We start from the raw sequence: 22,192 nt of genomic DNA on the forward strand, positions 1-22,192 counted from the left end.
GAGGGGAAGCAGAGTTTGGAAAAACTCTGCAGTTTTTCTTCCGAGAGCTCTGGTTTTACGACAACCCTTATGGGTGAATGAAATTCAGTCTAACTCCTGTGCTTTGCTTTTTTCAGACATCTTTTTATGTTTAAAGAAGGAAAAAATGAAAACAAGTGAGAAAGACTGAAAAGTCTAAATAAAAGGACACCTTTTAGGTCCTTTGTGTAGCCCTCATCTCTAGTCTGACATAGACATGCTCTGCTGAACACTCTCATAGCATCTCAGTTGATACTATATATTCCCAGTCCCAATTTAAATTAGGCAAATGCCAAAATTAGTATTGTAGGATCAGAATAATAAAAATTACTTACACAAGGAAGTCTCTGACTGTCCCAATATCAGTTCCTAATTCATAGGCAGCAAGCTAGACAAGGTCTTTGTCTGTATGGATGCAATTGTCTTTTTGGTGTTTGTCTGTGGCCAGTCTTGGGCCTTGAATTCAGAGCCTCACACTCTTTTTTTGTTGTTGTTGCCAGTCCTGGGCTTGAGCTCAGGGCTTGAGCACTGTCCTTGGACTTTCTCAAGGCTAGCACTCTACCACTTGAGCCTCAGCACCACTTCTGGCTTTTTGCTATGTATGTGGGGTACCGAAGAATCGAACCCAGGTCTTTGTGCATGCTAGGCAATCACTCTACCACTAGGCCAAACTCCTGACCAGAGCCTCACACTCTTGCTCAGTCTTTTCTGTTTACAGGTAGCACTCTACCATTTGATTCGTATCTTTAGTTCTGGCTTTCTACTAATTAACTGTAAATAAGAATCTCATTGATTTGTCATCCTAGACTGCATTCAAACTGAGATTCTCCCATCTCAGCCTAATGAGTAACTAGGATTATAATGTGAGCATTATATGCTGGTGAGCGTCTAGCTTAAAATACAAGACCAGGGAGCTTAGACAAGTAGGTAAGTTGTCAGAACCTCCAAACTTTCCAAAAGCCTGAGGCCTTTCTTGCCAACCGAAGGCAGCAGACAAACAGTACCTGTTCTGTTCTCTATTCCTTCAGAGGGGATGATCACAAACTCTGCCTTCTCCTCCGAATTGGTTATAATGGATTCACTCTTTGCACTGTGGATTGGACTGGGTGAAGTCAGGCTATGATCAAAGAACAGGGAAAAGAAACAATTATCATACAGTTGTTTAGAAGCCAGGCTCCAAAATTTATCTTATTTGTCTTCCTCTGAATGCCTAACAGTACCTAGCTCACAGTAAAAACAAATTATTTAAGACAAAGTTGTTGAATGAATGAAATGTATATTGATTGAATGAACTACCCAGGCCTGCACAGCCTGTTCTACAGTGAGGCTGCTTTTAAAAGCATAATTGACTAACAAATTATCAGGATAGACAATCTAACATTTTTTTTTAACTTTTCAGCTTTGTTTGGACTTTAGTTGGTGGTGGTGGTGGTTTCTGTTTGTTTGTTCGGATTTTGTTGTTTGTTTTGGTGCTTGATCTCAGAGCCAGCCTGGGCAGTGTCCCTGAGCTTTTCTTCTCAAGGTTAGTGCTCTATCAGTTGAGCCACTGCTCCACTTCTGGCTTTTTGGTGAATTATGGAGAGGAGTCTCAAGGGCTTTCCTGCCCAGGCTGGATTGCAACCATGATCCTCAGATCTCAGCCTCCTGAGTAGATAGGATTACAAGGCGTGAGCCACCAGAGCCGGCTACTCTTTTTTTGTTGTTGTTTTTTCTTTTAACCTCTATCACCACTATGCAGTATGTATCTTAATAGCTGGAAGGAAATGGTATTTCTAATATGCTGATCTCACAAACAATGCCAGTAGAGCAATCACAGATCAGATGTAGACAGATCCCACAGGAGTAGGTGGGGTAGAGGATGCTTAAGTGTTGGTAATTGCAGGAGGGTATGCAAGGCTTGGACCGATTTATCCATGTTTACATTTGAATGTGTAGTTTACATGGAGAGGCAGTAGGTTCAAAGGAGAAAGACTTGGAATGGTTTTTTAAAGTTTCGTTATTTACTCTCACCAAAAAATTAGTTATATTCTGACAAAGCAGTTTCAAATTTTCATCAGAAAGATCTGAAAAAAGTCTTAAATTCTGTTGTAACTGCCAGCCTTGGCAAGAACTGTCCAGCTCTTCTGGGAAGCAGGTTTTACATCCCCAGAACAGCAGCAAATGGTCAAGACGAGATGGGGGAGTGAGACTGATGCTTTTCCTGTTGGGGAAAAGGAATCTTGAAAGGCCATTTCTCTTTGCAGTGCACCTTGAGAACATCGGCACTCAAACCATCTCAGTGGGCCTCAGGGCGAGGGCTCAGCCCCCTCTTGAGGAATTCCTTCCAAATCCATCACCCTGACAACAGCCAAAGTGTCTAGGAGTCACTGACCCACTTAATGTGCCCCCAAAGTCTCCCAGGCTGGTCCTCAAAACCAGAGCAGGAAAGTTTCATCTTCTAGAAACAAGTGAAAAGCAGGAGCTAAGCCTGGGAGAAGCAGCCACAGATTTCAAAACCTGTGATGCAGCCTGAGGACACGCGTGTCCTCCCGCTCCTGGTCCCCGGTGGAAGAGCTGCTCAGTCAGCACCACCTTCTCTTCCCTCTTAGAACGGGGGGAGAAGGGGGGAGGAGGAAGAAATCCAAGTCTGGGCTGTTCTGAATTAAAATTGCTTTGGCCGATCTGTGTGGATCTACAACTCAAGTAGCCAGAGAGGTGGGCGACGGTGGGAAGCGGGATTCTGACACGAGAACCCCTCTCATCCATGCGGAGCGGGCTGCGGGAAGAACTCGGGGCTTAGGGTCCTGGGTCATTTTGGAGAGAACAGACGCAGGAAGGTTCGGGCCTCAGGAATGACGTCCGGCCGAAACAGGGGGGTTGGACCGGGATCCAGGGCCCGGAAGAAGCCGGCACCGGCGGAGGCCACACGGCTCGCTCGCTCAGCTGGCGAGGTGCTGAGGACGCTGGACCGGCCCGCGGGAGGCAGGCGCTAGACAAAGCGGGGGTGGGGAGGGGGAGGGAGGGGGGTGGGGAGGTGGGGGGGGACGGGGTGCCACCCACGGGTGCTGGAAAACGACTCTCCTAAAAGCGCCGACGCATGCTCGGCTCCACCTCCGGGATCCGAAGCGGGGCAGAGGGAGGCGGGCGTCTGGATGCCCGGCCCCACTGGGGGAGTGGCTGAGCCGCCCGAGGAAAACAACCTTTTCCTTTCTTGAATGGAGGCTGCCGGGGTGAGGCCGAGGGGGAGAGGTAAGACCCGGGACTAGACGTCCAAAGATCCAGGACCCACCCCCCACCCACCCCGCGGAGAGGAGAATCCGGAGGTCCCGCCGGAGCCCAGCGGAGCCGAGCGGAGCCGAGCGCAGCGCGCGTCTCGCGGCCTCCCGGGCACCTGCTGGGCGGGGACCGAGCGCTCGAGTCCTCTGCCCCGGCCAGAGAAAAGTATCTTCATGCTGCTAATTCTAGGATGCAGGCTTCCCCCGCCCCCCTCCCCGGATGAGCTTAAAAGTCCGGATTTCATTAACACCCCGGTGATTACAAATCAGATCCACCGATTTCTTAATTCTCTCTCCAACCTCAAGGTACCGAGCCAGCAGCACCTCCCTCCGCCCTGAAGATTAAATCCAGTGTTTAAACATAAATACATAAATAAAGACCGCGGGAGGGAGACGGGGGCGGAGGCCGGGGTAGAGGGCCGCCCCTTCTCCTGTAGCCGCTCCAGATTTCTAAAACCTCGCGTTTTCTGGCGCGGACCCCGGGCCCCGCAGCCTGAGCTCCCGGGGTGCGGCGCGTCCCCCACCCCGCGCCCCGCGCCCCGCGCCCCGCGCCCCGCGCTCACCATTTGACCTGCGTCCCGCCCATGGCCCCTCCGCGGCTTCAGCGCGCGCGCCGCCCGGGCTGGGGTGGGAGGCCGGGCGTCACGGCGCCCCCAGTCTCGGGCATGTCCCCCGCGAGCGGGGCGAGCGAGGACTCCGGGGACAAGCCCCCCTCCGAGTGGCCCGCCGGGGTCCCCGGAGGAAGTGGGAACCGCAGGGCCTGGAGTCCGGCCCCGGGGACCCGGTCGCCCCGGGGTGCGGCGCGCGCTGCCCGGCGGCTCAGACCCCGGTGCGGCCCGGCCTCCCCTCGCGTGCGCAGGGTCCCCAGCAGCCGCATCCCGGGCTCGGCCGCGCGGCGCCGGGCATCCCCGCGGGCGGCTGCGTCTCAGCCCATGCCCCGGCCGAGAAGCTCCGGCGACTAGGGCTGCGCGCCGACCCCGCTCCGCACCGCCCCCCAATCCCGCCCTCCGCGCCCCAGCCTCCCCAGGCTGTCACCGCCCGCGGCGGCGCTGGGCCGAGGTAGGGGCGCGGGCGGGGCGGGGCGGGGTGGGGAGTACGGGGGGGGGGGGTGAGCCTCGAGATGGAGGAATGGGGTGGAGGATAGGGACGGGGATAGGGGCCGGGGTAGGAAGTGACAGGGAGAGGTGAGCCCCGAGACGGAGGAGGACGAGGGTGGGGGACAGGAGGACGGGGAGGGGAGTTGAGCCTCTGGATGGGCGGGGAAGGACCGAGTGGGAACGCGGGGATGGGCGAGGGAGGGGCTGCGGGTTGGAAGAATGGGAGCAGGGCGCGGGTGGTCCTGACGCAATCAGCGGCAGAGAAACGCGGCTGCTCCGGTCCCTTCCTGGGGCCAGGGTTCGGGGCAGGGCTGACCCACGGGGAGCTCAGCCCAGCTCCTCGCAGGTAGGGGGGATGCCAGGACGGCTGGCCGGGGACGCGGGCTCGCCCCCCAAACGCCCTTCCTCCACCTTCCCCTCCGGCCTTTCGTGTCCTCCTTTCCCAACGAAGGATCGTTTTGCTTGGATGTGGTGGAGAGGCTGGCCGGAGGCTTAAGAGCAACAGGCGGGCAGAGCTGTGCCAGGGCTTGCCTGCAGAGGAAGAAGATGGGCACCAGGACTGGCTTATCCTAGAATCGTCTTCGGATCCTCTCTCCACCCCAACAGAAATGGGGGGGGGGCATTTATGTGGGCTCCCAGGACAGGGAAAGGGTGGCAGTACCAGAACCCGCTGGATCTCCCTCCGCTGGCTGTGACAAGCCTTCCCCTCTCCTGGATCCAGTGACAAACAAGCAGAGAGCTGATTGAGCATCCCAGAAAACCCAGTGAAGAACCGGCATTACAAGAAAATGGAAAAATCAGGGGGGAAAGAGTGCTCATAGAGAAGAAAGGCCCACCGACAGGCAGGAAGCAAAAGACTTCCTTATACAAGGAAATTATCTCCTGATTCTGTACCTAGTGATAGTCCAAGCAACCAAACAAGGAAGCAATGGCTTAGAACTTCTCTCAGACTGGATACAAGTTTTCCTTGGACTGATGAAGAAAAGATTCATGAAACTGGATGGTTACACAACCTTCCTAATGGAAGATACTAAATGGCACTGAACATTTTAAAATGTATATATATTTTATAAATAAAAGGCTGAACCAAGTTACCAGTATGTTAAAATGCTGGTACGTTCCATATGACTTCAATAAATTAGGCATTTAAAAAAAAAATCAAAGTAGACCAATAGGCAATTTGAGGGCAGGAGAATAGGAAGAATAAAGAAAGACATAAAAAATGCATGTATAGGGGGCCGGGAGTTTGGCCTAGTGGTTAAAGTGCTTGCCTAGCATGCATGAAGACCTGGGTTCGATTCCTCGGTACCACATACATAGAAAAAAGCTGGAAGTGGTGCTGAGGCTCAAGTGGTAGAGCTCTAGCCTTGAGAAAGTCCAAGGACAGTGCTCAGGCCCTGAGCTCAAGCCCAGGACTGGCAAAAAAAAAAAAAAATACATATATGAACCAAGTAGACTGAAGGGAAACAGGCTATGCTGGGGTGGGGCTGGGGTGGGGTAGGAGAGAAAAAGTCATCACAGCATGAATTATTATGATTCAGCACCAAAATCAAGTTGGGGAAGGTGACTCTGTTGTGATCTGGGGATGTGTTTGTAGAAGAGTAATCCTTTTCTGCCACTACACTTGGCACTGACCAGCCTTTATTGGAGCAGAGTGTCCTGTTCTGGTCTGTGCACTTGGCTCTAAGGGAGACGGCCTCTTGGCTAGAGTCACAGACATCATTAGCCCACTCAGACGCATCCTAATCTGCCACAATTCCCAGACCTACACATGAACACAGAGATGCGAATGCTCAGATGACTGCACAGATTCCTCACTCGTTATGAATTTTATACAGCCGTCTCAGGTCCTAGTTACATTCTGGCTTCAGGACAATGCAGTGGAACTGGCTGTCTTCAATACAGTTCAATACAGCTGGTGAGACGCAGATGCCAAACTACTGAGCTCCCCCATGTGGTGACAGACGAGCATTGGTACAGAGGCTCCCACAGCTTGCCAGCACCCTATACGGTAGTTCTGCTGAGATCTTTTTTTTGTTTTGTTTTTGTTTGGTTGGTTGTGGGGCTTGAACTCCGGGCCTGGGCGCTGTCCCTGAGCTCTTCAACTCACAGCTAGTGCTCTACCAATTTGAGCCACAGCACCATTTCCAGTTTTCTGGTGGTTAATTGGAGGTAAGAGTCTCACAGACTTATGCTCAGGCTGGCTTTGAACCGTGATCCTCAGATCTCAACCTCCTGAGTATCTAGGATTACAGGCATGAGCCACCAGCGCCCGGCCTGAGGTCTGTCCCTTTAACGCCAAACCCAAACAAATTTAGGAAAGAAAATGTGTGTGTGTGCGCTGCTGGGGATTGAACCTAGAGCAGACACACATTTAGCAAGAGCTTTACCTCTGAGACACACTCCAGTGACCCCCCTGGCCTTACTGGTGTGTCGCTCTTTGAAATTGAGAATCCTACAAATAACTAAGAATTCAGCTTTCAGACAAGATGGTGGTGGTAAAGAACCCGAGGCCACACTTACCTGGAGCAGCTGGAATCTGACAGGGACCTCTGCTGTCCTTCATATTGCTGCACCAGTGCCCTCACACTCCAGTATGGATTCTCAATCTCTTCATCCACACTGCTGTTCCTAGAGCCAGGGAGTACCAGCAAACAGGAAGGTCAAGTTCAAGTACCGACACCTGGCCACTCTGAACATTTAAGACAAAACCCTCACTTAAAAGCCCTTTACCTCGAGATGGGAAGGAACAGATCATCACAATCTCTACAGTGCTCTAGGTTGTACTCTCCCTGTACAGGTAGATGACCTCTGACACGTGTCTTGACCTGACTCTCTAGGGCAGCCCAGCCACCTGGACCCAATGTAGAGTACAGCGTCCCACACTTGGACTACAGCATCCCTCCCAGTACAGAAACACATGCTGTGCCAAAACATATATTGAAAATGTAGGCACCAGAAAAAAAAATGTATACGCATGGCTCCTTCACATTCTGCTAGCTGTGAAATAAACATCTCAAAACAATTTTTCTCTTTTGGCATGACCTTCCCGATCCCTATTTTGTATTTTCTTCAGAAGTGTGGAGCTGGTGAGATTCTTTCCTCTACTCCCCTGTGTTAACTACGAGAAGGAGTGGTCGGTGAGTGGTCAAGTCCAAGTGTTACTTAAGAGAAGAAGCCTAAGCCGGCAAGAGGTCAAGTTCAAGTTCTCACCCTTACCTCTGTCTGTATCGAAAGACATCCCGTCCAGACCGTGACACGTCATGGCACACATCGGCCAGAGCAGCGGCTGCTCCCTGGGCCACAGCAGTGGCACAGTGTGGTTGGTGACTTTGCAGAGGGGTTCTGGAATCTCGTCTGTGGCTCACGGTCCTGTTACAGCCAGGTTTGAAATGAGCTGCCAACGCAAGAACCAGCCTCATGATGGACTTCAGGTTTCCTTCCACAATATCTGATAGAAAGAACAGAGCAAGAGGTCCTTAGGTGATAGTAGAGGTCACAGACTTAGGTGTCTGGCACATAACACTAGTGCAACAAGCTGGCGAAGCAATCAAAGGTCTGTCTTCACGAAGCATGTTCCGTGAGAAAGGCAGGTTAAAACAATTACAGTGAGTTATGATAAGAACAGTACAGGAGTGTCGGCATCTTAGAAGGCTTGGGGATGGATTCATAGAGGAAGCAAGTCCTCAGCTGAGACCTGACTGATGGAGAATGCTTCAACAGACAGGAGAGATGGGAAAAGCACCCAGGAGAAGGAGTGGTAATGGCAGGTGAGAAGTTGTGCAGGAGAGAGCAGGAGAGCTGCATTATCTATATCTGACATGGAGCCTCACCTAATAGCAAATGAGGACTTTAAATGTCACTTCTCTGAAATGAAATTGTGTAATAGGACTTTCACTAAGTGTTAAATGCATGTATACATGTACACACACAAGAATATAAAATATCACTTTGGATTTGGTATAAAAGTACTATGCCAAATAGTTAAATAACTTTTATATTGATCTCATAGTGAATAGCAATATTCTGGATGTCATGGATTAGACAAAATAGATTAGTAAACTTAATTTCAGTTGTTTCTATTTTATAATGTGGCTATTCGAGATTTTGTTTTGTTTTGCCAGTCCTGTAGCTTGATCTTAGAGCCTGGGTGCACTGCCATTGAGCTTCTTTTGTTCAAGGCTATCACTCTATTACTTGAGCCACAGACCCACTTTCAGCTTTTTCTGTGTATGTGATACTAAGGAATCGAACCCAGGGCTTCATATGCGTGCTAAGCGAGCACTCTACCACTAAACCACATTCCCAGCCCTAGCAAAGACTTTTTTTTTTGCCAGTTCTGGGCATGGACTCAGGGCCTGAGCCATGTCCTTGGGTTCTTTTTCTCAAGGCTAGAGCTCTACCACTTGAGCCTTTTTTCTATGTATGTGGTACCAAGGAATTGAACCCGGGTCTTCGTGCATGGTAGGCAAGCATTCTACCACTAAGCCAAACTCCCGGCCCCCTATCAGAGACTTTTAAGTTATCTAGTGACTCACACTATATGTTTGGAAGCCTGTACTATGGAGGAAGAAGTAAAAAAAAATCAGCATTAAAAAATTAATAATAAAATCCAGGCATGGTGATGTACGTCTGTAATCCCAGCTACTAAGGAGGCAGAAGTAGGAAGATTGTTTTCTGAGCCAGTTCAAGCAAAAGCATGAGATCTGGCTAGAAGGCATAGCTCAAGTGGGATATGCCTGCCTAGCAAGTCTGAAGCTCTTAGTTCAAAACTCCAGAGCACCAGGGTCAATAAAAGAGAAGACAGGTAAAACAGAGGAGGAATCAGAAGTTGTAACAGTCATATGGGACAGGCTGAGCCATAGGGAATATTCTGAATTTCATCCAAAGGTCTCTAGGATGCAGACTTGTAACAAAGCCAATATACTCTTAGATCATTTCTGCCTGCAGTGTGAAAAGCTGAGGGAGGGGGCTAATTACAGTGTCTGTGAGTCTCCTGGTAAAAAGACAATGGTGCACGGAGTGGCAGTTTCCCTCAAAATAGCCCACTTTACTGGGCCAGATCCCCAAGCCCTCTCCACATGGGGACCAGATCAAGTATACTGCTGCACTCCACATTCTGGCCTAGAAAGAAAAATGTGATAGATGTGATAAAAAGCAACTGCAAGGAAATAGGCAAAATTCTATTTATATGACTTCAGGGCCTTTCAAATATGCAAAGCTTGGAAATGCTTGTTTGATACCATTTACCACATGCTCTCAGTGGTTGGATGACCCCAACACAGAGGACACTAATAATTCAATGTGAAAGAAGGGTTCTCCTGTACCCTCTTTCTCATCTGACTCACAAGAAGTCAGCCCCAGAGACTGATGCTGAAACAGACCAGATAAAATCACTTCTTAAGACTCAGCAAGAGGACCAGGCAGACTTTGCTTTCTAAGGACACCTACATTGCTCCTTCCTCATAGGCCAGGAAAACTCACCTTGATCAGTCCTCTGCACAAGAAGGCGTATGCAGTGGCCACCAAGACCCTTTTGTCCTGCCTAGGATGATCTAGCAGAAAAAAAAACCTACAAAATATTTTCCTTCTAGAAAAATGAATAATGTATTTAGGTAATAGAGGAAAAGAGGAAGAAGAGGAGGAGGATGAAGAGAAGGAGGAGAAGGAGGAAGAGGAGGAGGGAGAGGAGGAGGAGGAGGAGGAGGAGGAGGAGGAGGAGGAAGAAGATATCTATTTTTAAGGGAAAAAATGAGTTCACATGGCTGACTCTCTTACAATCCACTCAGAGCCCCTGACACAAGACCAAGGTGTGGAGGCTGTGAGCACCACTAAAGCTGAGTGTGATCTGTCCACCAAGGACATGAAGAACACTGACCTTTAGCTGAAGTCTGGTGCATACGAATCTTCTTGGAGGCCACAAACTGCAGTACTTTCTCCACATTATTCTTCATCTCCTGCTGGTTACTGGGACTCAACTGTACCCCACTCAGCCTCTCTCCTGCTGTTAGGAGAGAGAAAAGATAAGGTGTCATAGGTAATATGGTAACAGCAAAACACAAAAAGAAGGAATATTTGACATGATCACTAAAATCAATCAAAAGTATACAGGCAAATTAAATCTTGGTGGTTGTACTCTGGATGGGAAAGAGGACAATGAAAGACTTTTAGAGGACCTTCCAACGTTCAGATCTACCACTGAGTACCTATGAAGTAAGTTACTATGTATACATTTATTCATTCAACAGTTACTCACTGAGCACCCATTGAGTGCCAGGCATTATTCTAGGCACAACAGAAAGCAAGCAATAGACAAGTAAATTCCCCTTCACCAAGTTTACATCTATAGGGATGGAGATAACAAACAAGTTAAGTCAATGTTAATATCATTTCACGAAATGCAGTCGGGCACTGGTGGCCCATGCTTGCAGGATAAAGAGACTGGTAGGTAAATGAAAATTGGGGCATTGAAAGTGAAGAGCTACAAATGAGACATCCAAGAGGAAATAATGAACAGAAAGCTGGATATCTGTGTCTAAACTCAAGGAAAAGTTAATGGCTAACAAACAAATCTGAGAGGCAGCCTTGAGGTTGTGTGTGTGCATGCCTGTCCTGGGGCTTGAATTCACAACCTGGGCACTGTCCCTGAGCATTTTTTTGCCAGTCCTGGACTTGAGCTCAGGGCCTGAGCACTGTCCTTGAACTTTCTCAAAGCTAGAGCTCTAACACTTGAGCCTCAGCATCACTTCCAGCTTTTTTCTATGTATGTGGTACCGAGGAATCGAACCTGGGTCTTCGTGCATGCTAGGCAAGCACTCTACCACCTGGCCAAACTCCCAGCCCCCTGAGGATTTTTATTCAAGGTTAGTACTCTATCATTTGAGCCACAACTCTACATCCACCATTTTTTTTGTTGTTTGGTGGTTAATTGGTGATAAGAGTTTCATATAATTTCCTGCCCGGCTGGCTTCGAGCCTTGATACCTAGATTTTTCAGCCTCCTGATTAGCTAGAATTATAGATGTGAACCACCAGTGCCAGGATGAGGTTATTTCTAAATAGTAAAGTCTCAACAAAAGCAGTATTCAGAGCTGGGCATGTGGCTGACTGGTAGAAGATCTGCTTAGCATGCACAGACCCTGGCTTCCTCCCTAGCAACACACCACACACACACACACACACACACACACACACACACACACACACACAGAATATTTAAAGACTTGGGTTTGGGGAACATAAGAACACATTTTCATACTCTTCTAGATGCACAGATTATCTCTGGAAAGACATATAAGGAATGTTAACATTGGCTGTTTCAAAATGGGGAATGAGATGAGGAGCTGGTAGACAAACAGAGGCAAAGAAAAAAAGCTTTGGGCTTCATATTCTTTTGTAGCATCTGGATTTCCTACCAGCCACGTGTAACCTATTTAAATAAATGCAACATTAAAAGTTTCAAACGGGCTTTGGAATGAAAGCAGATCTAGGTTTGTACGTACACTGTGCTGCTTAGTTATGGAGCCATGAAGTCGCTTAGCTTCTCTAAAGTTTACAAATATTAGCCTCATCTATGTGGTACTCAGAAAGTTTCAGATTTTGAGGTACTTCGGACTTCAAAGATTTGGATTAGTGTGCTTAAATGTAAGTGGTTAAATTACAGTCAAATATTCCAAAAATAAAGAAACAATATGAAATGTGAAACATTTTTGATCCCAAGCTTTTGAATAAGAGACATACTCAATCTGTATTTATACCTATATCATAAATATTTAAAACAGCATGCTTAGCTACTCTGTTTGACACAAACTAAATAATCAATAAGATTAAAAAAATCAAAACACAAAAAAAAATCCTAGCTGGGTGCTAGTAGCACATACCTGTAATCCTAACTACTCAGGAGGCTGAGATCTGAGGATTGTGGTTCGAAGCCAACCCCAGCAGGAAATTCTGTCTGTGAGATTCTTACCTCCAATTAACCACCAGAAAACTCAAAGTAGTACTGTAGCTCAAAGTGGCAGAGGGCTAGTGGTATAGCTCAGCCCCACAATCGACAAAGAAAAATCTAAAAATAAATAAATAAATCCTCTCTTATAGCTTGTTTCCTGAAAGTAGAAATAATAGCATCAGTTTCTCAAGGGTATGATGATTAAGTTAAATTAACAGGGTAGAAAGTGCTTAATCCTAGCAGCTTTGATTACTATTGCCATTGTTATTAGCACCCTGAAGAATTCATGAGCTGTCCAGCAAGGTATACATAGCGGTGGGGGCGCTGTTATAGACCTTGCTTCTTCCACACACTTGCAAGGCCAGTAGGCTAATATACTAATAAATGTTTGAGTGTGTAATATATTCCTTTACTTAGAAGTCATACAAATAAAACATATAAGTACTATACACGTTCTTACAGAGCCCAATCTATACGGAAGGAAAAAGTAGGTAAACGAATGGACCTCAAGTAATTACCATTCACTAATCACAAAGCTCTGGACAAATGCTAAGAGGATAGGGTTTGGTAACACCATGTAGTAAGAATGGGTCCAGGCTTCAGGGAGGACAATTCTGTCATGAAACATATATTACAAAAACATAACACAGTACAGAAAGCTAACAAATTCTGTTTGCCTGGTTACTGCTTCCTTGTCTAGTCTCAGTTTAGACATAGATTCTCCTACCAGGCCTTAGTTTAGGCACCATTCCAGATATGATCAGACATCCCTGAACCCCAAAAGGCAAAGCAGAGGTTCTCCTTTCTGCATACTCTGATTATCTTATCAGAATACTAAATACATGAATGGCATTGACTTTAGACTGGGAGTCTACTAAAGGAATAGGCTTACATACACCCAAAAATATACAGTGCCAGGCACACAGTGTTTATTGACTAAATAAGTGAATTGATTTTTAATATGTTACACCTTCCCTACTTTCATTGCCATATATTCTAAAGAAGAAACAACCTGCTTTGAAGGGCATATGGAGGATATAGAAGGTCATGTTCTGGTCTATGCTAGCGTCAGAGTCCAGGGCCAACTGACCAACAATCTCGATGAGGTACGCCAGAATCACCCCATCCCGGAGATCCTGTCGCAGATCTTGCACAGGCTGCACTGATGGCCTCTTCTTCAGCTGTGCATTCACCCAGGCCACATAGGCCTGTAGCTGTTGCTGGAAAACAAAGAAGTAGAAATAAGGGAAAAGTGACACATTATCTTATTTCCTATCATGCACCCTCTAAAGCCACCTGAGAGATGGATATGGTGGGAAAGAAAGAACAAAGGCAGTATTATAGCCAGGTATTAGCATCTCATGCTTATAATCCTAGCTATTCAGGAAACTGAGATCTGAGGATCATGGTTCAAAGCCAGCCTGGGCAGGCAAGTCTATGTGATTCTTATTTACAATCAGACAACGAAAGGCAAAAGTGGAGCCGTGGTTGAAGTGGTAGAGCACCTTCCTTGAGCAAAACAAGCTCAGGGAAGCATCCAGGTCTCAAGTTCAAGCCCCATGACCAGCCCCCTCCCCCCAAAAAAGATGCTAAGATGCTATCATAGACAGGCCTAGAACATGTGTTATAAAACTCTCAGGTTCAATGTCAATCTTCAGAGATAAAGATGGACTTTGGTGGCCCTGCAGACATAAATCAGTAGCTGAGTGTCTCAAGGACAATGACTCCTGCTTTCCTTCAGTTTTGCTTTGCTGACAGTGAGGAGGACTAGACCTGGGACCTCAGCCAGTTTTCACTGCTGCCAGCAACCTACCACACTCCCCACTGACAATCCCTCATACACACAGGCATGGTGGAGTGTGGCACTCATACAAATGCATCGTGCAGGGCCAGAAATAAACAGCAAGCCCAGCTCAGAGCTGCCTCTCCCTTTGCTGCTCACTTCAGAATGAGACTTATGTGAAATCATCTCACAGCCAATGTTAGATTTACTCTCCTGAGCCTTTAATCCTAGGATTGCTGCCAACTTAGTTTTCATGTCTGTTTTTATATTGCTAAAGAGGATCTGGTTGCATAAAACTGGCACAAAGGAGAGAATGGTGAACATCACTATTATTTACTTAAGACACCCAGGTGATACATGTGACTAATGTACAACCTGACATAATCCATTTTGTCCCTTGAACAGAACATGTATTCAGATGTTTGTTCTAATGATTTGGTCAGAAGATGATGGGCCCTTGAATCTAATTAGCACATGAGCAATGTCACAATTCAGGCAGCAGCTCTGTTTGGTTTCTATACCAGCCTGGGACCTTGAACCTAAAAATTAAGTTCCAAGGCTAATTGTATTAAAGTCTAATTTATTTAAAGTACAGCTGGTCTCTAAATTTCAAGTACTTCCCTAATGAAATGATGCTGGAAATTACTCCTTGGCTGCTTCCTGATCTTAAATTAAAGCAACACTGGTCTTGCTCCTCGCTGAATTGTGGAAATAAACAAAGTCATCAGTAAAGTGTATGGAGGCAATAATGTCACTAAGGAACTGCAGGCAATGGATGATCAGGAGATGAGGGAGGAATCTAATATCTACCGCACAAAACTATCCGCCATCTGCGGTGTCTTACACATGTTTTAAGTGTACATGAACGCCCAGCATGCGTCCTGACATGCAACTGAGGCTTACTAAATGGTTGTTACTGTCAACATCATCATCATGCAATATGATTCTCAAAAAATTCGCTACAGAGCGTACACACACACACACACACACACACACACACACACACACACACAAATATATACTACAGAGTCAGCATCATGTTTTACAATAAGTTTTGAGAGGTTATGTAACTTCTCCATTATCCCCATAGCGAGGACATGGCAGATCTAGTTTAACAACCAAGTAAATGGGACCCATGCATTTATCAGAGGTCTCTTGCTATCCAGCTCCCTCTGCAGAACACACAAGTCTGCATCTTCTGCCTAATGTGGGCTGGACACCCAAACTCATCCATCCTTAGGACTACCTAAGCCAAACCAGGCACAAGGAACCTAAGGAATGAACCAATCTGGTCTGAGAAAAAGAAGCTGAGACTAGAAACAGCATTGAGAATAACAGTGGAAACATGAATGTTTGGCTTATTATAAAAGTCTTAATCAATTTCCCTATAATAGTATCAGCTCTTCCATCATCAAAATAAAATCCAGGGCCAGGAGTTTGGCGTAGTGGTAGAGTGCTTGCCTAGCATGCACGAAGACCTGGTTTCCATTCCTCAGTACCATGTACATAGAAAAACAGCCTGAAATAATGGTAGTAGTAGAGCTCTAGCCTTGAGAAAACACAAGGACAGTGCTCAGGCTCTGAGTTCAAGGCCCAGGACTGGCAAAAAAATAAAAAGATAAAATCCACCTGTAATTCTAGCTACTCATATCTAGCTGAGATATGAGGATCATGGTTCAGTATCAGCTGGAACAATAAAATCCATGAGACTATTATCTCCAATTAACCACCAAAGAAAGCCAGAAGTGGAGGTGTGGCTCAAATGGTAGAGCACTAGTCTTGAATAAAGCTCAAGGACAGCATCCAAACTATGAGTTCAAGCCTCAAGACTAGCAAAAGGAAGAAGGAAGGAAGCAAGGAAGAAAGGAAGGAAGGAAGGAAGGAAGGGAGGGAGGAAGGGAAGAAAGGAGGGAGGGAGGGAGGAAGTTAAAGCTGTAATTAAAAAAAAGAGGCATCTTTCCATTACTCTTCCTACCCCATTCCCTTTTCTCCCATCTATATCCTACAGACAAACAAATCCATTGGTCTCCTACTATCCACTCGGTGCTGGTTAACAGAGCTCTTCCTTATTTATTCTTCCAGCCACAAAGTACTTGATGAGAGGATTCAACTACTCTCTTACATATGAGCATTTGGGTTTTGTTTTATTTTTGCAATGACAAACACTGCTGCAATCAGTAAATTTGCACACAGGTATCTTCATGTTGATTGATGTTCGGCTTCAGGGTACATTTCAAAAATGAAATTCCTGGGTCACTTGTCAGATACTGCCAACCTCACCAGCAAAATAGTTGTACCTATCAGCTTTCTTGCCAGCAAGGCAGAGGAATGCCTGTTTTCCCATAGCCTTGTCCAGTGAACATGCTATATCTTAATTTTTCCCAATGTGATAGGAAAGGAATGATGTCTTAGTGTTGCTTAGTTCAAATCATTTTTTAAAACTAGGTTTGGGAATCTATGATATACCTTTGCTTTTATCTTTTTATATATCCATATGAATTGTTTGTTCCTTTTTTATTTTTCCGCATTTTTCTATCGACGTGTTCTGCCTTCTACTCCTCTACTCCATTTTTTTTTCCTTTTGCCAGTCCTGGGGCTTGAACTCAGGGCCTAAGCACTGTCCTTGGACTTTCTCAAGGCTAGCACTCTACCACTTGAGCCACAGTACCACTTCAGGCTTTTTCTGTGTATGTGGTACCAAGGAATTGAACACAGGGCTTTGTGTATGCTAGGCAAGCACTCTACCACTAGGCCACACTCCTAGCCTCACTTCCCCCATCTTTACGAGCTCTGTATATGTTACAAATGTCAGTTTTTTGTTTTCAATATACATTGCAGTTCATTAGCAGGCAATTTGTTTATGGTAGGCTTTTTGGCAATGGAAAGAATTTTATATTATAATGAAGTATACTGAAATGTTATTACCGCTGAAAGTTAAAAGTCACAGAGGGGCCGGGAGTTTGGCCTAGTGGTAGAGTGCCTGCCTAGCATGCACAAAGACCCAGGTTCGATTCCTCGGTACCACATACATAGAAAAAAGCTGGAAGTGGTGCTGAGGCTCAAGTGGTAAAGCTCTAGCCTTGAGAAAGTCCAAGGACGGTGCTCAAGCCCTGAGCTCAGAGGCCCAGGACTGGCCCAAAAAAAAAAAAGGGGGGGACAGAAAGCCTAAGAAATGAAAGAAAAATCTACCCATTTTTTCTAGTTGTTTTATGATCCCTTTTACTGTTACTTTCTGGAGGTTAAAATAATATTTTTGTTTAGTTTCCTTCTCTTTGTCTTACAATTTTTTAATTATAACTATGTAAAAATAAGATATTGTGTGTGTGTGTGTGTGTGTGTGTGTGTGTGTGTGTGTGTGTGTGTACACATGCCAGTTCTGAGGCTTGAACTGAGGACCTCGGCACAGTCTCTGAACTTCCCCACTCTTTCTTTCTTTCTTTCTTTGTTTCTTTCCTTCTCTCTTTCCTTCTTTGTTTTTTTCTTTTCCTTCTTTTTTTTTTTTTTTTGCTTGTCAAGTCTAGAACTCTACCATTTGAGGTAGAGCTCCACTTTCAGCTTTTTGGTAGTTAGAGATATGAGTTGTGGACTTTATTGCCCAGGCTGGCTTCAAATTGTGATCCTCAGATCTCAGCCTCCTGAGTAGCTGAGCCACTGGTACCCAGCAAAGCCAGTTATTCTAAATAGGGAAGAGCAGGTCTTCTCCGGCCAGGGCCAGAGGGGTTCAGAGGGTGGCTCACTTAGCATTTTTTCTCCATCTTGAAATGTCTACCTGCAACTCCTCAACCTACTCCCTGTACCCTGGCAGTTAAAGCAAATTGTTAAAGGATTTTTTTTTTGGTAGCAGTTCAAAACAAAAAAAAATACATACAAAAAAATAATTGTTTCCTTCTAGTACTATCTCTTTATGAGTCTATTACTAAGTGAAGACAAGACACAACAGGTTCAGTACAACAGATATATCTAGAACAGTCCAGGAGTTTGGTACCACATATATAGAAAAAAGTCAGAAGTGGTGCTGAGGCTCAGGTGGTAGAGCTCTAGCCTTGAGAAAGTCCAAGGACAGTGCTCAGGCCCTGAGCTCAAGCCCAGGACTGGCAAAAAAAAAGAGATATCTAGAACATGAAGAGTATCTTGAACATGCCTCTGTTGTTGGTCTGTTTCCAAGAACTGCTGGAGAGGAACCAGGGGACAATGACAGATTCCAGCCAGGCTTTGACAGTGTCCAAGGTAGTTGGCTGGCTCACACTGGCTTCCTGTTTCAGAGGACATATCCCTCTGCATCTGGTAATGATCAGGTGACTCGGCTCCCATCACTTGTTCCATCCCTTGCAGCCATAACTGATTAATCTACCTGCATTGATCAGTCAAGCCCAGCCAGCTTTGAACTGGCATTTTGGAATTGAATCAGTCCCTCCTCCACCTCCAGACCAAGCTGTAAAGACAGAGAACTTAGATGTTGCTGTGAATCAGGTTGCCAAGTGCAAGAACGAGAAGTTCCTATAGTTGAAGACAGACAGACATAGAAAGACATGGAAAACAGGAACAGAGAACAGAGGGAGCCAACCTGCCAGTATTTGAGTTCTTAATGTTCGCTGTGTCTCACATTCTGCAATGCCCTGCCCTTTCTGCGGTTTCTTTTTTCAGATTTTCCTTGGATTCCATGAGTCATTAAGTTCCATTTCCTACCTGTCTAGTTCAAGTTAGATTCTGGCTACTTGTAATCAATTTTTTTTAAGGCAAAACAATACATACATAGAACTAATCTTGATTCTGAGTTTCTGTAACTTGTTGGGGAGTGGGGAAGCTAGAAAGATGCTTCCAAAATGACAGAGGGTTTCTATTAAAATTCTGGATTAACGTTGTGGTCCAGTGTCAGGAATGGGTATGAGCTGGCTGAACAGGGTTCTGGCTGGACAAGGCTGGATTCCTCCTCACAGACACCCTGTATTACCCTACAATTGGGGTTACAACCCTTCTAGTACAGACAGTCCTTCATGTTCTTCATGTGGGCAGGAATGTTGACCTTGAAAGCTTTCCTTCTGCCAAATGTAACTTTCCTTCTTTATTTTTTATTTTTGGAGGATCTGCTCTTCACTCCAAACACAACTTTGTACATCTAGCCTAGGTTTTTTTTTTTTTAAATAACTGTACTTTATTTCTTTGCTGTGTCCATTTTTTAATTTTTTTTTTTTACCAGTTCTGGGGCTTGAACTCAGGGCCTGAGCACTGTCCTTGGACTTTCTCAAGGCTAGAGCTCTACCACTTGAGCCTCAGCACCACTTCCGGCTTTTTTCTATGTATGTGGTACCGAGGAATTGAACCCGGGTCTTCATGCATGCTAGGCAAGCGCTTTAACGACTAGGCCAAACTCCCGGCCCTAACCTAGGTTTTGAACAGTCTCTAAGACTCAAGGTCAGGCAGAAGTCCTGTGAGGGACTTGTTTGGTTAGAGTTGCAAAAGTACTAGGTGGGACTATGGAAAGCAGTATGGCAGTTCCTCAAAAGACTAAACATAGAGCTCCCCTATGACCCAGCAATTCCACTACTTGGTATTTACCCAACCATCCAGAAACAAGGACATACTAAATCTACTAGCACAAGGATGTTCACTGCAGCACTATTTACCATACAAAGATATGGAACCAACCCAGATGCCCCTCAGTTGATGAGTGGATCAACAAGATGTAGTATTTATACACAATGGAATTCTATGCTGCTGTCAGAAAGAATGACATTGCCTCATTTGTAAGGAAGTGGAAAGATTTAGAAAAAAATCATATTAAGTGAAGTAAGCCAGATTCAAAGGAACTTAGGCTCAATGGTTTCCCTCATTTGTCATAATCAGTAGAAACCTTGGGCAATAGAGCAAAACCTAGATACATAAGGCCATATAGGATGACGCTAAATGAAAGGACCTCTAGGATATAGAAACAAAAGCCATAGAATGATGTTGTCCTTAATGTACTATGTTATCTCTCATCTCTTTTGATGTCCCTGGACTATCTTATATTGTTACAGCATTTTACATTATTATCTGATATATTGTATATATGTTTATCTGGTTATTTGAAATAGGATAGGGAAAGGGGAAAAACAAGATGAGTGGCAGGGGTGGGGGGAGGGAAACAGGGACCAAGACATGAGAAAGGGTATCAATGTTTGTGAAGTAATGCACCTTCTATCTGGTGAATATAATGTAACCCTTCCATTAATTACAATAAAAATATATGGAGAAAAAGTACTGGGTGGGTTTCACCAGGGATGTCTGGGAAACCGGAGCTGCTAAGCTTTTGTGCAGTTCTTGAGACAGTGGACATAGGAATGGGGGAGGTGGGGATATGGGGGGTGGCATCAGAAAGGCAATTGGCTTACAGTGAAATCAGATACCTGTTTAGAACTTAGAGACCCTCCAGCAGCAAAAGGTGACCAGATGGGGGCCAGAGTTCCAAAGTTGCTGAGAAACAGGGCTGGAAGTTTGGAAATCTTGTTATGACTGCTCTAATTGCTTTTTCTCCCCAATTAATTCTTTCAGGCCTTTACTGGACTAGATAAAGTTCTTTCTTCATTGTACTTGACATCTAGTTAGGTAATAAATTGTTCACAAGAAAAAAATACCATTAAATTTCTTCTTCCTATGGATAGAGCTCTTGATATTAGTATTGCAACCACTGGTTAAAGGATAATATATCAGAAAATGAAGTGCTAAAGGTTTTCTGAAAAATATTACTACCTATCCTTAATTTTAAACTTTTTTATTAATTGTAAGTTTGCTAAACAGTCTCTGATCCTCCATGGGTCCACACTACAAGGTTAGACATTCAATAAATGCATAGACATGGGTGGACGAAAGATCACCCTCTTAAGTCTAGGGGTGTCCTTTGTTCTAGAAATAGAACATTCTTCTAACCCCAGCCCCTACCCAAGCCTGGCCACTCCAGGCTACCTCTGTGAGCAGGTCAGTGAGCACTGGCTGGCAAACAGCAATGCATTCAGAGAAAAAGGTCAGTGTTGAGCCTTTGGTGTGAGGAGCCCAGACAATGAGGTCAGTCATAGCACATGAAGCATTTCCTAGCGCTCCCCAGACCGTCAACGCTGCCCGGCGCCATGGCACAGGAAAACAGTACCCTGCCACTGTGCCACACGCCTGGCCAGCACATCACACAGCAGGAGGACCACAGAGTGCATGAAAGCTCTCGGCCAGGGAACATCTGCTGAGCTGGCATTGGCTCCTGTGGGAACAAAGCCAGAAACCCTGTGGAGAGGATAGAAATCAGTCTGGATAGTAAGAAAAAGAAGTCTGCAAGTTGTGGTACTTTGTTACATTAAAGAGTTGGCAGGAATCGGCACCAGTGACTTACACCTGTAATCTTAGCTATTCAGGAGGCTGAGAACTGAGGATTGTGATTCAAAGCCAGCCTGGGCAGAATAGTCTGTGAGATTCTCATTACCAATTAACCATCAGAAAATTGGAAGCGGCGCTGTGGCTCACGGTGGTGGAGCACTAATCTTGAACAAAAGGGCTCAGGCACAGCTCCCAGGCCCTGAGTTCAAGCCCTACAACAACAACAACAAAGACTCAACAGACCTTTGATTCTATAGAAAATAGAAAAGCTTAGAGGGATTTGTTGCAGAAGTGTCTGGAAACGACTCTACAAACCAGTATTCAATGCTCTCCTTACTAGGATAAGGATTCAAGCACCATTTCTCAAGGACTGCCAAGCAGATCAGTTTGTTTGCTTGTCCAGGCAGGGTCTTGTTATGGGGTCCAAGCTGTTTTCCAGTTCTTGGACCCCAGTGATCTTCCTGCTGTGACCTCCTGAGAAGCTATGCCTATAGGCCTATGCCACTGCAGATAGCCAAATAGATGAATCTTCATGGGGAGTTTCAGTTTGTATTTTTCTATTCAGAAGAAAACCGGTAAGGAAAAGCTGCCAGGTCATACGTCCCAAAAGGTTAAGACTCAGACAAACCGATTTCTTGTCGGGCAGCCTTTTCATAAACCTTTGCACAATGTCTGTCCTCTCACATGTTCATTCTGAAGTTCACTCTTCTCCACAGGCAAGATTTCTGTATCACCACAAGTATGATACTGAG

At 45.7% G+C, this 22,192-nt stretch overlaps 1 protein-coding gene across 3 annotated transcripts in view; it reads right to left on the minus strand.

The window, feature by feature from the left end:
* Positions 1-22,192, minus strand: part of Dixdc1 (DIX domain containing 1) — a 58,353-nt gene that overhangs the window by 23,816 nt on the left and 12,345 nt on the right. The window contains exons 2-6 of one of the 3 annotated variants that reach the window (XM_090319522.1): positions 13,329-13,536; positions 10,248-10,373; positions 7,589-7,820; positions 6,893-7,000; positions 1,023-1,135 (exon numbers count right to left, since the gene is read on the minus strand). In XM_090319522.1, the coding sequence (XP_090175648.1) occupies positions 1,023-1,135; positions 6,893-7,000; positions 7,589-7,820; positions 10,248-10,373; positions 13,329-13,536 (787 nt within the window). Of the gene's footprint in view, positions 1-1,022; positions 1,136-3,835; positions 3,949-6,888; positions 7,001-7,588; positions 7,821-10,247; positions 10,374-13,328; positions 13,537-22,192 lie in introns of those variants that run through there. The other 2 variants (XM_090319521.1, XM_090319520.1) reach the window with 2 other exon arrangements.

Source organism: Megascapheus bottae, chromosome 27 (assembly GCF_031878675.1).
Source record: "Megascapheus bottae isolate mThoBot1 chromosome 27, mThoBot2.hap1, whole genome shotgun sequence".
Classification (NCBI taxonomy): domain Eukaryota; kingdom Metazoa; phylum Chordata; class Mammalia; order Rodentia; family Geomyidae; genus Megascapheus; species Megascapheus bottae.